Here is a 15,379-nt window from a genome sequence, read left to right as displayed (position 1 = left end):
GGAGGCTTAGACCACAGTCAGCCTGATAGCATTTCCTGGAGGTAATGCCATGGCTTTCTGTTATCCCCTCAAGGCACTAACCCTTCGATGCTCTAAGGCCCAGAAGTTTCTGTGCCCAATGGTAAAGCAGGACAAAGGACAAGGTCCTACGTCTGGGATCAGGGCACAGAAGAGTCTCTGGAAGGAGACACTTTAGCAGAAGAACAGAAATCTTACAATAAAACTCCCCCTAGGACCCATGGCTGGGGAGGTTTTCAAGTAGGCAGAGATGACATGGCTACAAGAGGCATCACCCTGAGCCTCAGAGTTGCCTGGGAAAACTGGAACCAGAACAAGCAGGCAGTTGAAACGTACAAGCCAACCTGTTGGTGTTTTTATTCTGTCTGCATACTTTAGCAGACCCACATGTTTGATAGGACTGCCAGTAAACAAGACTGTGAGTCTCATGCACACAGGTGTAGACTATTGAGCAAAGACTGAAGGTGAAAACTGTGTGTTGTGTTTCTTGTTTGTGTCCACCCTGTGCAATATACCAGGCAGACTGCTTAAGCTGAAGAAACAGCTTTAAAGGCATGAGAGGGAAACGGGGGACACTTGTCTGCTCACAGGGACTCTCTATGCTGAAGAGTTAAGTAAGTCAAAAGTGGGTTGGAGCATCACAAGACATCCCTAACCATGGAAGATGCTCTCCTATAGCCTAGTCACCAAGATGGCCAGGTAGACGGCCTCGGCAGACACATTAGCTTAACCTTAGAAACACAAAGTCAATGCCCAAATGAGAGGGGATCCAGAGTTCTGTGCATTCTCCTCTCAGGATGGGTGCCAGTTTAACCATTAAAGGTGTTTCCAGGCTCCAGAATAACATCTTCAGCCAATTCTTCATTACAAAAGAACACAGAGCTTACTTAGCTCTGTTGGGTGGTTTGAAGAGACCCAGATTCCCAACACAGTTTTGAAGACATTGAGGAAAGAAGTGTATGTATCCGCTTCCACACAAAGTGAGGCCTCCCCGCTGAGGAGGCTGAACACGCACCTCTGGAGCTTCTTCCTGTTCAGCACCGAAATGCTTTTCTTGCAGTTATTGATGACACGGGGACATTTCAAAGGTAATGGCTAAACAAAGTGTAAAATCCATGAGGCTTTGGCTCAAAGGGCAATAAATGTCAGCATCAATGATTAATTAGCATCTGAGAGTCATTTTAGAGATTATGGATTTATAAATAATTAGCTATTTTCATGAAATTTAAACGACATGTACTGAACATTTCACATCAGTTCACTTTTCTAAGAAAGTCCAGATTGATGCAGTTCAAGCTTGGTCAGCGACTTACCAACAATGTTGCCTGTGAGTTCTGTGGAAAGAGAAAGATGTGTCCTGTCAAGGAGTCGGGGGGCATGGTGCTATCATAGGCACTGCCTCCTACAAAAGCCAGGTCTCTCATACTTCTTTTGGGCCCTAAGATGCAGATGCAGTTGAAGTGCTTGCCCAAAGGAACATGGTGTTGCCATGAGTCTGGTGCCTCTTGTCCTATTGAGAGGCCAATGGCGGGCAGACAAGCCATGCTGGTTAAGAGACATGTTTGGGTAGAACCTCTATAGGTATGGTTCCTAAAGTGATTTTTCAAACAGCTGGGTGTAGTTAGTCATCCTGGGCACATTCTCTGGTTTCATGTTAATAGCATGGCTTTTATCCTGACTTAAAATATTTGGTATTTTAAGACTATCATAACTATCAATTAATTGCATATAGCTTTCAAATAATAAAATCTCTGGATGTATAACACTGCAAGTGTTGCGTTTATTGGACTTTAAAAGAATCTGCATAAAAGCATGTTCTTGGATGAAGTTGGCAGAACCGCTTCAGAGAGCGAGAGAAGTAGTTCCCCAGGCGTGACGAATATGGATGTTTGACTGGAGAGAGAGGTGATTAGGAATCACAGTTATTAAGGGAGAAGCAGGCTGGGCCACATCAGTGCACTGTCAATTTCAGATGTGACATGTGATCACGCTCGCTCAGCTGCGAGCAAGCATCACTCTTCTTTGAGTACATACTGCTGAAGGGAAACCAAATGTCACTTTGTCCCCTTTGCATAATTGAGCCTTTTATTATGTCAGAGAAGGGACAGGTAAGGTGTTACTGCTGGGGAGGGGACTGCTGAATGCTGAATTAAATGTCAAAGTACTTAGTTATGGCAGACGGAGGAGGAGGCAGGAGGAAGCTACCACTTAGACTCAGGCTGAAGAGGCCTCTGGAGGTTGCCCCCTGGGTGGGTGAGGGAAGGAGTGAGCAGCTCCAAGCTCCGGGTGGTTTTTATCAGTCTCCATGAAGGTATACTTGAGTTCTGAAATAGTGCTAAGCCAGAAGGATCTCCTGTGGCTCCTCACCTGTGATTTTGACTGTCTTGAACTGAGTCAGGAGATCAAAGGTCAGAGTAGATGTTTAAAAATAAAATACAAGCCCCTGTAATTTGTGGAAAGCTGGGACCCTGGTAGACAAGGGCAAAGAAGGGTGGTTTTATGCCCTCATATGATAGACCCTTTAGACAGCCTGGAACCCTGCCAGGTTGGTTTACCTGGTTTCTTAGAGAGGGAGGTCTTGAACCCATCTCCCGAAAGGCTGGGTGCAAAGTGGCAGGACACTAACAGGCTGGTCTGCTGCTACTGATTGGCCACTCACAGAATGAGGAAAGATGAGTCTATGAAACAGCTAAAGATAGCTAGCTGCAACATCATCAAGGCACACAAAGGAGCAAAAAGGACCAGCCCTTGGTATGCAGCATAGGAGCTCAGGTTGGCCACACCTTGAGGAGCCATTCCTGTAGTCTCTCTGGGTGCCACTGTGAGAGAGCATGTGAACAACAGGTGGGATTTCGTCAGCACTTCCATAGCCCTCTCTCCCCACCCCTGCCTGCTCTCACCTCAGAAAGTAAGTAGCAGAGATAACAGCACAGGAAGGGTGCCAACCGAGGCATTGCCTTCAGGAGCTGGGCCTCAATTCCATGTTATACTTCTCCAGATCCCTGAGAAACATTCACCTGGCATGCCTCAGCATGGGGGCATGTGACAGTCATGCTATAAAGCTATCTCCATTCTCAAGCACAGTGCTGCTGACACGCATGGGTCAGCTGCTTCTTATCCCTGTCCTTAGTATCAGATACAATGTTTTTCTTCCCTATGAGCCCACTCTGAAAAATATGAGGGAGGCATGACCAAAGTAGTTGGGTATGTTTCTCTTACCTTGGTGATCAGGCTCCACAGGGCTCATGGTCCTCTTCTTCTCCTGTAACTGGACCACAGAGGACCCAAAGCCCTGTCCTAGTCAGTCCCTTGTAGAAGCAAAGCCCCAGATAGCAAAGGGGACAGAGGAGGTCTTTATCCATTGATGGCATACTAGATACAGAAAGGATGCCTTGCCCTGGACAGAGCATGCAGAACCGAGTCAGTAGAGCAAGAAGCCACAGGTATGTTTGTCCTGGGTTCATGGAGGCAGCAGGCCAGACTTGATTTCCCACTCCAGTGGGCCAAACGGCAGTGGTTCCCCCACCCCTCAGGACTTGCTGTTCAAAGGGTGACTTTATGACTAAAAACCATTTTCTAGAGCAAATCAACCACCACCAGATCTCTACACAAGGGGCTTCTCACTGTGGGGATCCTGTATCAGACTTAAATAACTCTAGTGCACTAATTACATCCACCGGGATCTAGGGACATTTTGAGAGAAGAGAGATATGGCTGCCATCCAGGAATTATGTGGCATGATTAGAGAAGGAGAGCTATCCATGTACTTAAAATGGGCATAAAATGAAACATAAAATTAATTTTGCATGTCATAGCCAGCTCCGTCTAGTTGAAACCAACCGGAACAAGTGGACGGGCAGATATCCTCTTGGGAATCCCATCTATTTACCTGTCACCAGCTCTGCAGTTCAATTCCACATGCTTCCCCTGGGCACAGGAACTGGTTCCTCGCATCCTGGATATAAATGTGTACTGCATTAATTGTCACCACTCACATCAGACACTAATGCTCCATTAAATCTCTAATTAGCCCCATTCCTCCCTGGCTTTAGAAGTTTGGTGGTGGCAGGATGGGGAGCAGGAGATGTTCTTCCATCTTGTGGCATTGAAAAGGCAGCTCTTCCTAGGGCAGGATGCACTTGTGTGCCTTCATACTTGAGTAGTTTGTGCTACAGCCGCTGCCTCCCACAGAACTCTGAATGTGTGACAAAGATTTGGCATGGGTAATTTGGCCAAATAAATAGAAATTTTGAGGTGTGAAGCCTTGTTTCTTTAGTGAACGAGAGAGCTTGGGACATGGAGGGGAGACACCGGAGAACCCAGAGAAGCTACCTGAGGCTCCCAGCAGAAAGACTTTGAGGTATATGTCCTCAAGGAGCCTTCATCTTTGACTTCAGGGAAAGGAACATAACTGCAGAAGGCTATGAGCCAGGCCCCCCATTGCATTGGTCTGGTCAGTAGTGAGATTGAGTGGCTCCTTCCAGAGATCATGCTAACCTGTTCTTTGATCCCTCCATTGGAGACCATGTGGCCAGCAGCCCTCTCCTCTGTTCAGCCTAAAGTCTAGGGAGCCTACAGTAGGGTAGGAACCCCCAGCCCTTCACCACAAAGCTCCCTGGACCACTTACATAGATCCATCTGCCTAGATGCATCTGTCTACACACAGCTGTGGAGGCAACCTATCCAAGCCAGGTGCCCACCTTTTCCAGCTCTGTTGACTTGCTTTGAGCCAAGTTTCCAGTTGATGGGAGACCTCTATGTGGCATCTCAGGGTCCACAGCTGACAGCCTGACACTATTAAACTGTAGCACTATGGGGCAGGACACCTGTTCATCTCAACCCAGAGACAATGGATGGTCTTTCCTCATCTGGTTTCAGCTTCTCATCCTCGAGGCCTCTTGTGCTCAAGCCCCAAACTGTCTCTCTGACCAGATTTCTACCAGAACTCAGCATGTGACCCCAAGCCTTCTGGACAGCTAGAGATTTTCCCACAAACCACCTGTGGAGATCCATCTGTTCCACATTAGGAGAGACTGCTGGAGCCCTGCAGTTTTCCCTGCTGGGAAACTGGGATTAGCTGAGGCTACTGACTCTTGTCCCCTCCCCAACCCCTAAGGGTCGACCTACAACTGTCTTTGTGCTTCCTCCCTTGGGCCTCCTGCCCCCTTTCTCAAGCCCTGTTCCCCAGTAATCCTCATGCAAATACCAATACACTGTGGCATTAATTTAACATGCCAGAACCTCCTCAGACCAGCAAATGGGAGTGGGCTGGACACTTCTCAGTGAGCTTTTCTCATCATTACTCTATGGCAGGCCCTACTGGGAAAGCCTGGGCCTTGGACCTGAAAACCTGGCAGCAGGTATTGGGAAGACAAGGGCTGTTGCCATCTCAGCTGCTACCACCAAGCTCCCCTGGAAGCTTAGCCCTCCCACAGCCTTGGGATCATCTGGAGTGGAGCTCCCCAGACACAGTGCATGAGACACGGGTGTAACTACTACTTGTTACCTAAGGGGTCTCCAGGGAAGAAGAAAGAGACCAGGGTCTCAAAAAACATGGGGTATCCATGGAGCCCAGCTGTTTCCTGGACCATGAACAGCCTCCATTTAGCCCTCTTCAGACAATGAAGGGCTTCAGAAAGCCAAACCAGAACAACCAGATTCCTGTGCATCCCACCCAGTCAAAATAAGTCAGTAGGAAGGGGCCATGACAGTCACCATGGTGAGAGAGTTCTGGAATTAACGTATTTAAAGAGTAAGAACTAGAAGTTAGACATGCGGCTGAGGAAAATGTTCTCTTCTAGAAGGGAAAAGCTTAATAAATGGGTCCATGGTAGGACTTACTGGTAGGTCCCTATGCCCATCAACTGTTACAAACAGAGAGGCTAAGCTCACATTATACACAGGTCTCCAAGGCCATATCCTCAGACCAGGGATCTATCTATCCCTTCAGAGTCAATTGCTCAGCTCTGGGTAGGAGCACAAGGCTAAAGTATGATGTTAGGTCCCAAGTGCTTATGGCATCATGGGATATATTAACCTCCCATGAGGATGGTATCCTCTGCCTGACTGCTGAGGTGAAACTGTGGGAACAATTCCCTATCTCCTGGAGACACCACAAAACAGTTCAAGTCTTAAGGAGACAGACCAGGGTACAGAAAACTAGGGATGCTTCTAGAATTTTCCACTCAGGCCAAGTTCAGCCGAGATTCAGGACAAAAAGATAATCCAAGCAAGACTTGCAAACAGATAATTAGCTGCTAGGAGCTTCAGTTCAGTCTGATTTTGTGGTCACAGCAAGGCACCAAAAGCCTGACTGCAACTGGGGGAAGGGTCTAGTTTTAATTTTGCTTCCACCACTCACCTATCAATCTTGAATTCTAAGACTTTTGTCACTTGAGGTAACCTAGTTGTAGGTTCTCAGGCCTGAATGCAGAAATTTCGATGTCCATCATTCTATTTGCTCCACCATGGAACCTGACCTAGTCAAATAAGATACCTGATGGGCCTTCTCAGGTCATTAGGGTCCTAATCCAGCCAGTTGCTAACACATGGGAATCAAGCCTGGGCTCTCAGCACAGCTCATGGAATAAAGCTAACTGGCCTCAACATGGAGTGAGTCCCTCTATGCAAACACCCATTCTAACCTTCCAGGATGATTATGAGCAAGGCATCAAGGGATCAGCAGTGTCTCACAGTACCTACAGGTGGCCAGTGGTCCTCTCTCCGATGAGGTTTTGTATGCATAGCCTACTCTTCCCTTTCCTGTAGCACAGATAAGCATGGAGAAGATCCAGGAGCTTCTTAGAGGCTACTATGATAAGCTGAGGCTGGGGAGGAATCTCTTACCCAGGGTAAGTTTTAAAGGATGTCTGGATAGAAAATGGCCATAACCACACTTCCTCTCTGCAGCATCCTAAGAACAGGGGACACACACCAAGGCCAGTGACCAACCTTGCAGAAGGGATCTTGTTTTCTGTGTCTATCTCTGTTTTTCATTCTCTCAAGGTATTCCAGAACAATAAACCATTCCTTCCCTATACGTTAGATATCCATATCTGAAAGTACAAGGCCCTTATGAAAGTGAGCAGGATGCCACAGCTCAGGTGCTGGGTCACGTGGTCCATGTATCGTCTCTGCTGTATGGTGTTTTTTGATGGGTGTGTAGGGTTGAATGTGGAAGGCAGTGAAATTGTCACCTGGGAACCCAAGTGGCTAGGTCTGAGTCAGTCAGGGCACTGAGCTGGGAAGGTCCTGGCTTTCTCTGGCCTTGTAAAGTTTCTTAGCTTCTTAGAACCTTGTTTGGAATACTTGTTGGTAAAAGGGGATGGGAACCATACCTATCAACCAAATGAGAGAGTGTGAGAAGAAGCACAGAACGTTTCTAAGGAAAAGCTCTGCCGTCATTATCTGATGCCTCCCAGAATTTCACAGTCCAGAAGGGCATGCTGAGAGAGGGGTATGGGTATTGCTCTTCACCATGTGTCTCTGAAAAGTGACTAAGGCAAGTTTTCGACTTTCACAGGTGTGTGGTCTGGACAGGTGACGACCGGGTTTTCTTCTTCAACCCAACCATGCAGCTGTCAGTCTGGGAGAAGCCAGTGGACCTGCAGAACCGTGGGGACCTCAAAAGAATCATCGAGGACCCACCCCACAAACGCAAGCTGGAAGCCTCAGCAAGTAATTAAGAGGGGATGTGGTGCCGCTGCTTCGGAAGGGCCACACTCTGTCTGGGGGCAGGAGCCAGAGCTGCTGTTCCTGGTTATGCGGGGAAGTAGTTCTGATGGAGTCGTGTTCAGGATTGCAGACTCACAAATTAAGTTTCCGTGACACTTCCCACTGAAAACTTGACCCTTTCAAGTGGTGGGTTCGGGCTTCTCGTTGCATCCCATGAGGTCATTAGTGCAGGGACGGTGCAGATGGCCACTAGCTGTCCTTTGGCTTTCATTCCATGCATAACTCTGATCTGTTTATCTGCTCTGCAGAACAGATGTGGGCACATGAAAGTGTTTCCTTCAACCCCATGGCTCACTCTAGCCCCTGATCATGGAGGTCACTGTTAGATCTTAACAGAGGCCCACACATGGGGGTGGGGCAAGCAGCCTTCTGTCCTATAGAAGGGGCTGGTAGACAAGGAAGCAGTTGTTTCTGACCAGCCTTATGAGTTCTCTCTCACCAAGAATGGGAGAAGAGCACTAAGCAACTTTTAAGAGGCTCCTTTTCCAGAGAGCAGATATATGTTTTATGAGAGCTTTATGGGAAACTCTGCTTCCCAAGCCCATGATTAAAATAGCATCATTCCAGAGGTGTGCTGGAGGTTGAACATGTCTTACCCTTGCTAAACAAGCATTGTACTGACTGATGAGCTGTAGCCCAGACCTCTTTTTGCTTGTTATTTGTATACAGGGTCACATTAAGTTGCCTGGGCTGTCCTTGAACTCATAATGTAGCTCCCAAAGGCTTTGGACTTCCAATTCCCCTGCCTCAGTTGTCCAAGTGGATGGAATTAGAAGCCCACACCCGGTCTCATCCCCATGCTGAGAGTCGTTAGACAGTCTGAAGAAAGCCAGAATGCTGGGCATGGAATCTTGACTCGTTTTAAGGAAATTGTTGTTTAGTCTCAGGAGGTATTTTATAGGGGTTGTATTGAGTATTTTGATTTCACATTATGTAGAGCTGAACGAGATGGCCTTAGCTCCCACTGATGGTTAAATCAGAGCTATTTAGAAGGCTGTCCATTCAAGCTTTCTCAGCTCTCTTCACAGTACTAAGGGACATGGAAGCCAGTGCTCTCAGGAAGCTGGACTTAGTCTTGAATAAACAAGAAACAATAAATGTAGTATGTCTGCTTCACTTAAGCAGAACATTTTCTGGAGGGTTTTTCCAGCTGATGTTGGTAAAATAAAGATGTCCTAGGTGTATATTTTACTGAAGAAAAAAAAAAAGAACCTGTTAAAATGTTTCTGTGTCCAGGGATGATGAGACTGGGCTTGTGAGTGCTTTTCCTCTTTGATGAAGTAAAGTCTGAACTAGAGGGAACATTTTCATCCCCAACGAGGCTTTATAAACCCTGCAGATCCGTTGCTTCTGGCTCTCAGACAAGAGAAGGTGCACGGGTCAGAAAGAGCAAGAGGATTTCAAATCCTTCGAGAAGCAGTTGGCATGGCTTTCCTTGTCAAGCGACTTCTTTTGCTGTGTGGATGGTGACAGTGCTCTTTGCACCTTTTAAGAGATGTGGACTCTTCCAGAAACTTGCATGTGCTTTCCTCATTTTCCCCAAAGGACTGGCAGGAAAGAGAAGGAAATGAAATTATTGGGAGTTAAATGCAGTTTCTCTCCTACTTCTGTTGTCTGGACCAAAGTGGGCCAGATCTGAAGAGTTAGGGATGGATCTCCAGAGCCTCTACAGGGTCATCTGTGGAGGGGGCCATGGGCAGAGGGAAGGGACCTGAGTCACCCAGGTCATGTCCATCAGTGATGCTGTGTTCTACCCCAACAGGAATTACACTTCCTAGGTACAAATGCAGAGTTGAGTCTCGTGCCTCCCAGATGCCTCCCAGAATAGCTTAGCATGAGACCACAATCTGGGGACAGTATACCTTTGAGACAGATAGTCAGGAAATTTTAAAGCATTCGACAACATGTCGTTCTTACCTTTAAAAGCCTATCATAGGCAGTGGGAATTTTTTTTCACACAATTCTTTTTGTTTGTTTGTTTTTGTTTGTTTGGTTTGGTTTTACAATCTGACCATAGTTTCCATTCCCTCCTTTTCTCACAGTCCCTCCAGAACTTCTCTTCTGTCTTCCCTCAACCACTTCTCCTCCATTTTTCTTCCAAAAAGGGCAGGCTTCCTGTGGATATTAACCAAACATGGCATATCAAGTTGCAATAAGACTAGGCACCACCTCCCTTTGTATTAAGGCTGCAGAACCAACCTAGTAGGAGGAAAAGGGTCCCCAAAGCAGGCAAAAAGAGTCAGAGACAGCTCCTGCTCTGTGTTAGAAATTCCACAAGAAGACCAAGCTACACAATTGTAATATATATGTGGAGGGCCTATGTCAGTCCCATGCAGGCTCGCTGCTTGTTGGGTGAGTCTCTGTGAATCCCTATGAGCCCAGGTTAGTTGATTCTGTGGGGTTTCTTGTGATGTCTGGCTCTTACAGTTCTTCTTCCACCCCTTTTTCAAAGGATTCCCTGAACTCTGTCTAATGTTTGGCTCTGGTCTCTGCATCTGTTTCCACCAGTTGCAAGAGGAAGCCTCTCTGATGACAGTTGGGTTAGGCACCAATCCATGAGTATAGCAGAATATCATTAGGATTCATTTCACTGACTTTTTATTTTTCCTTTTGGCCAGTTTTGTCTGATAGACTTCCAGTGGAGGGACTGGGACACCAACCTACTCACATAAACTTCACCATGCAATTTGTGTTGCCTCTAAGGTGTGCTGGGGTAAAGGTAGCACAGAAATTATGGGAGTGGCCAACCAATGACTGGTCTAGTTTGAGATCATGCCATGAGGGAACTCCACACTGCTGGAGGGCCAGGACCCAGAGGGTGGAGAGCCCAGAGACCTGGGATAAAACTAAACATGACTTTCCACAGATTTCTTAAGGACATGAAAATGGCTTTCAGTTTCAACTTTTAGTAGTCTTGTAGTTAAGAACCTCTAACTCTGTGAGCTCTGACAAGCAGATAGGATTAATTCTGGAGGATTAATTAATGATAAGAGAGGAGAACTGAGCGTCTCCAGCCCACGGTAGCCTAGTGGCATCTTCCCTGACTGCTGGTTCTCCATGTTTCACAGATGATGTGATCTTGCTAGTATAATGAGCTCCAGGGTGGTGGTGCTTGGTGGCAAATTTCATTTCATATTTTTTTCAGTGGTGATCCAGCCTGGATTTGAGTGTATTGATACATTGCTTCTTTCTAATCTAAACAGAACAATTTAGTATTCCAGCTGATCTGTTGGTCTGTACTCTTTCCAAGAGGCAAATGAAATGAATGGACTGCATACAATGTCTGGCACATTGACCAGCGTTAGGCTTTGTGTGTGTGTGTGTGCATGTGTGTGTGTATGTGTGTGTGTGTGTGTGTGTGTGTGTGTGTGACAGAGAGAGACAGAGAGAGAGACAGAGACAGAGGGATAGACAGAGACAGAGACAGAGAGACAGAGAGACACAGAGAGAGACACACAGAGAAAGAACACATAGATGTTAGTACATATGGATGTGAGTGTATATGTGTATGAGAGAAATAGTGTGAGTTTAGTGTATGAGTATGGATATGTTTATGTGTGTGAACAAGTGTGAGCGTGTAAGAGACAAAGAAGACAAAACTAATATATATATATGAGAGGAATGTGTATGTGTAAGTATGCATATGTTCTAGTGTATATGAGTATGTGTAAATGTACATGAGTCTGCATGTGTTTATATGTATGAATGTAAAATGTGCATGAATGTATATGTGTGTATATACATGTACATGTTTATGTATATGTGAGTATATATGTGTGTCAATATATAGCATGTGCATTTGAATATGCATATATGTATTTGTGTATATGTGAATGTGTTTATGTTTATGTGATTATGTGTGTATGGTATGATTATGTGAGTGTATATGTGAGTGTATATATGAGTGTGTAAGTGTATGTGGATGTATGAGTGTACATATTTATGTGTGTATATAAATATGTATGCACATATGTGAGTGTATATGTGTGTATGATAGTGTATATGCCTATATATGTAAATATGTGTGTGCTTTGTGTATATATGAGTGCATGTGTATATGTGTTAGTTGTGAGTGCATATGAGAGGTGTGTTTATGTGTGATTATATCAATTTGTGTGTCTGAGTATATATGCATGTATGTATATGTGTATGCATGTGTATATGTGATTATATGTATGTGAATGTACATATGTATGTGTATAATATGTGTATGTGTGACTGTGTATATGTGAATGTACATATGTATGTGTGTACATGTGTGTACATATATGAGTGTGCATGTCTATGTGTATATGAGTATATGCATAAATACATGAGTGTGTGTGTGTGTGTGTGTGTGTGTGCATGGTGAGCATTCATGATATAAAGCAAGGGAGTGAGAGCTCTCAGCATCAGTTTACTAGGCATGGCCCAAGTACTTATCCTTTGTCATTCAGCAGGTAAGGAGGGAATCCACCTTTTCATTCTCCTGGCCTCGCAGAGGGATTCTGGGGAAGATCTAAATTCCCCTCTAATTACCTTGTAATGCATCCAGATGTTTTATGGCTCTGTAGTTTTGCTGTTGAACTCATGTGAAATGAGAAGCACAGGTCTCACTAAAACCCATTGCTCCACTCTAGGACTGTATAAACTCCTCCCATCAGAGGCACTCACAATCGTGTCTCCATCAGACTGCTCATCAAGCCTACCAGAGGTGCAATTCTTTCTGTAATCAGTAGCTGCAGTGTCCACTCTTCCTGGGAATGGTAGCAATCTCTTGGCCAGCTGGCTAATGCTCTGGCAGCTTTACATCCTAGAAGCCCACCTGCTCTGTCCACAGAAGGCATCCTGTTCTTGCACTGGGAGGTCCTTTCACTAGGAGGTTTAGAACAATACAGCATTAAATATCAACGTGCATTAAAAACCTGGCCATTGAGCCCCTCCTGAGGTAGAGGAGAGGCAGGAAGAGCCAGGCAGTGATCACTCTACCCTCTCTCCTACTGTTCTCTCTCCTCTCAATGGCAGAAGAGAATATGAGGCCTGGGGATCAGACAGAGGCAGCAGGCATCCTCTTGGCAGAGGCTAGAGAAAAACATCCAACAAGGGACTCCCCTATCTGCTTCTGGAAAATTGAACAGCCCTGCAGGCTGGCCCCACAGGTTTTGAGCATGAGTTGCTGATGTCAATGTAACAAGCTACCAAAAGTTATCCTATAACAAAACAAAAAGAGCAGATTTCAGTAGTAGAGAGCAGAAAGTCCAATGTGAGTATCCTGGGTGCTGGCAAGACACGTCCTTTCCGAGACTATTTCCGAGTGACTGTTTCCTCTTCCTTTCCAACTTTGGTGGCATTCTGACTTCCTTGCACCTTCCTCCATCCTCAAAGCTCCTAGGAGGCATCTCCAGCCTTTCCAACATGGCCCCTCCCCTCTTCTTTAGGGACTTTTCATTATCCAGGGCCATGTGGATGGTACAGGACAATCCCCCATCACTAGGAGAACTGCTTAGAAACTGGGAGTCTCCTCTCTGAGTGTTCCTAAGTGTTTCTCAGTCTTCAGATGAGGTTGGCGACATTGTTGGGTGGCATCTCAGCTTCCATAATCTCTGTACCTACTTTACAGAGGAAGGGGTCCCAGAGCAGGAATCCTACTCATCTCACAGGTCTATTGTATGTGCGATCAGGATTTGAAGGCTGATTGGTCTGACCAATCAGGCAATGGAAAAGTTACCTGATCAGGCCACATAGGAGAGAATTCAGGTACAGGTAGCCTTGGCTAACAATTTCTTGTTCCCTATCTGGTAATAAAGACAAGCAAGATCTCACTCAGCTTCAATTGCTGTGCAAATATTTTAGTCATTTATATTCAGGACAAATGTGGATTCACAGTGACATGCATTTCACTAAGTAGAAGAAAAATCACCCTGAGGGTAAACACAGCTGCAGCTGGTGAAGGGGCTACTTCCTAGGCATTGTGTGGTCAAGACAGTGTGTACTGGGGCTCACATCACAAAGGGACCAGGTGGCCACTGAAAGGCAAATGCTGGAACCCTCCCAAAAAATAAGGACATGTTTCATTAGCCCAGGAAGAATCGGGTAAACGTGGGAGAAACTGACGCTTATACATGAGCTCAGCATGGTGTACTTTTCAATCATCCAGGCCTCTGCCTGATAGTTTTACAGTGAAGGCAACAGGACCTTGTTTGTTTTCTAAGGTCTATTTCAATGGCTATATTGGTCAATCTCTGGTCTGTGTGACACCAGCTAAACAGGGGGAGGAAGCCATGGTCTCTTGGGAGAGTCCCACACGGACTTTAGCAGGCAACACAGGATAGAATGCAGGGAGAGCTTAAAAGGAGTCTCCAACTAGGGAATGCACCAGTCAATTCGAGAGGAGATGACCCCAAAGTGGGTGGTCTTAGGATACTGTCATAACACTTTCTTCACAGCTGCATTTGGCCTCCATCCATCAGTTGAGGGATAAGCCAGTGTTAGCCTTCTTCTTCAATACAAGAAAGAACCCGTGTTACCTTCTGTTCTGCCTTCAGCCCTGCCTGTTATATGGGACTATACAACCCTCATCAGTGTGGTTTCCCAAAGCCAAACTTCTACCCATTTCTCATTTAGCATAAGAGAGGAGGGAAGAAGGGAACTTAGTTCTTCTCTAAACCAGTTAGTTTTTAAAAGTTGAAGGTAATCAAGCCCAGGTTTGACAGTTGATACTGCCTCAAATAGTAAGCACAGGCCAATCAGAAGGCTGTGTGCCTTCTAAGGCTGTGGAAACCAAGCACAGGTCAGGAACTTTGGTCTACCCTGAGATAAAGCTGATGGCATTGACCTCACAGGTGGGGTACAAGCATATGTCTTGTTGTAGGGCCTGAAGCAAGAGGAGCAGATCAATTTGCAAGACCCAGCCACCCATTTCTATAAAGAGGAAGCCTGGAAGGTTCACTCTGGTGTTAGAGCATAGAATGTAGGAATAGCACACTTATTGAAACCTTTGGCAATGCGTTTATTGTGGTTGCTTACATGGGTAACTCGAAAGGCAACCATACCAGCAGCCAGTCCTCTGGGCCACTTAAGCACAGGTGCACTGATGAGAGTCCTACTCCAGTTAATTGCTTATCTCTTATATAATCTCATAAAGGAATGACCCCACGGAGATCTTATAAAGGCTTTCCCTCCACAAGGAAATTTAAATAGACCAAGGCTGGCTCATGAGCATGCTCACAGCTACTCTGCTTCATGATAGTGGTGGGTGTGGTCAGTGTGGAGGAAACTGCTCCCTTCTAGCTCTTTAATTTTTTTCTACACCATCTTCTAGTATGTTCCTTGATGTCCCTGAAGCCTTGAAGATGAATTTTACACACACACACACACTCATACACACACACACACACACACACACACACACAGAGACAGACAGGCAGAGACACAGAGAGAGACAGAAAAAGAGAGAGATATACAGTGAGAGACAGAGGCAGAGACATAGAAACTCACACCTCCTACAGAGACAGAGACACAGAGACTCACCCCCACAGAGACACAGAGATTCACACACAGAGAGAGACAGAGAGACAGAGACTCACACACACACACACACACACACACACACACACACACAGAGAGAGAGAGAGAGAGAGAGAGAGAG

General features: G+C 45.8%; 1 protein-coding gene across 1 annotated transcript in view; it reads left to right on the top strand.

Moving 5' to 3' along the window:
• The window catches only part of Tcerg1l (transcription elongation regulator 1 like), a 183,019-nt gene that overhangs the window by 123,565 nt on the left and 44,075 nt on the right, over window positions 1-15,379 (top strand). Inside the window, exon 7 of the mRNA XM_031388667.1 lies at window positions 7,541-7,695. Coding sequence (XP_031244527.1) covers window positions 7,541-7,695 — 155 coding nt within the window. The remainder of the gene's footprint in view (window positions 1-7,540; window positions 7,696-15,379) is intronic.

Source organism: Mastomys coucha, unplaced genomic scaffold (assembly GCF_008632895.1).
Source record: "Mastomys coucha isolate ucsf_1 unplaced genomic scaffold, UCSF_Mcou_1 pScaffold21, whole genome shotgun sequence".
Classification (NCBI taxonomy): domain Eukaryota; kingdom Metazoa; phylum Chordata; class Mammalia; order Rodentia; family Muridae; genus Mastomys; species Mastomys coucha.
This window is presented reverse-complemented; position numbering and strand designations above follow the sequence as displayed.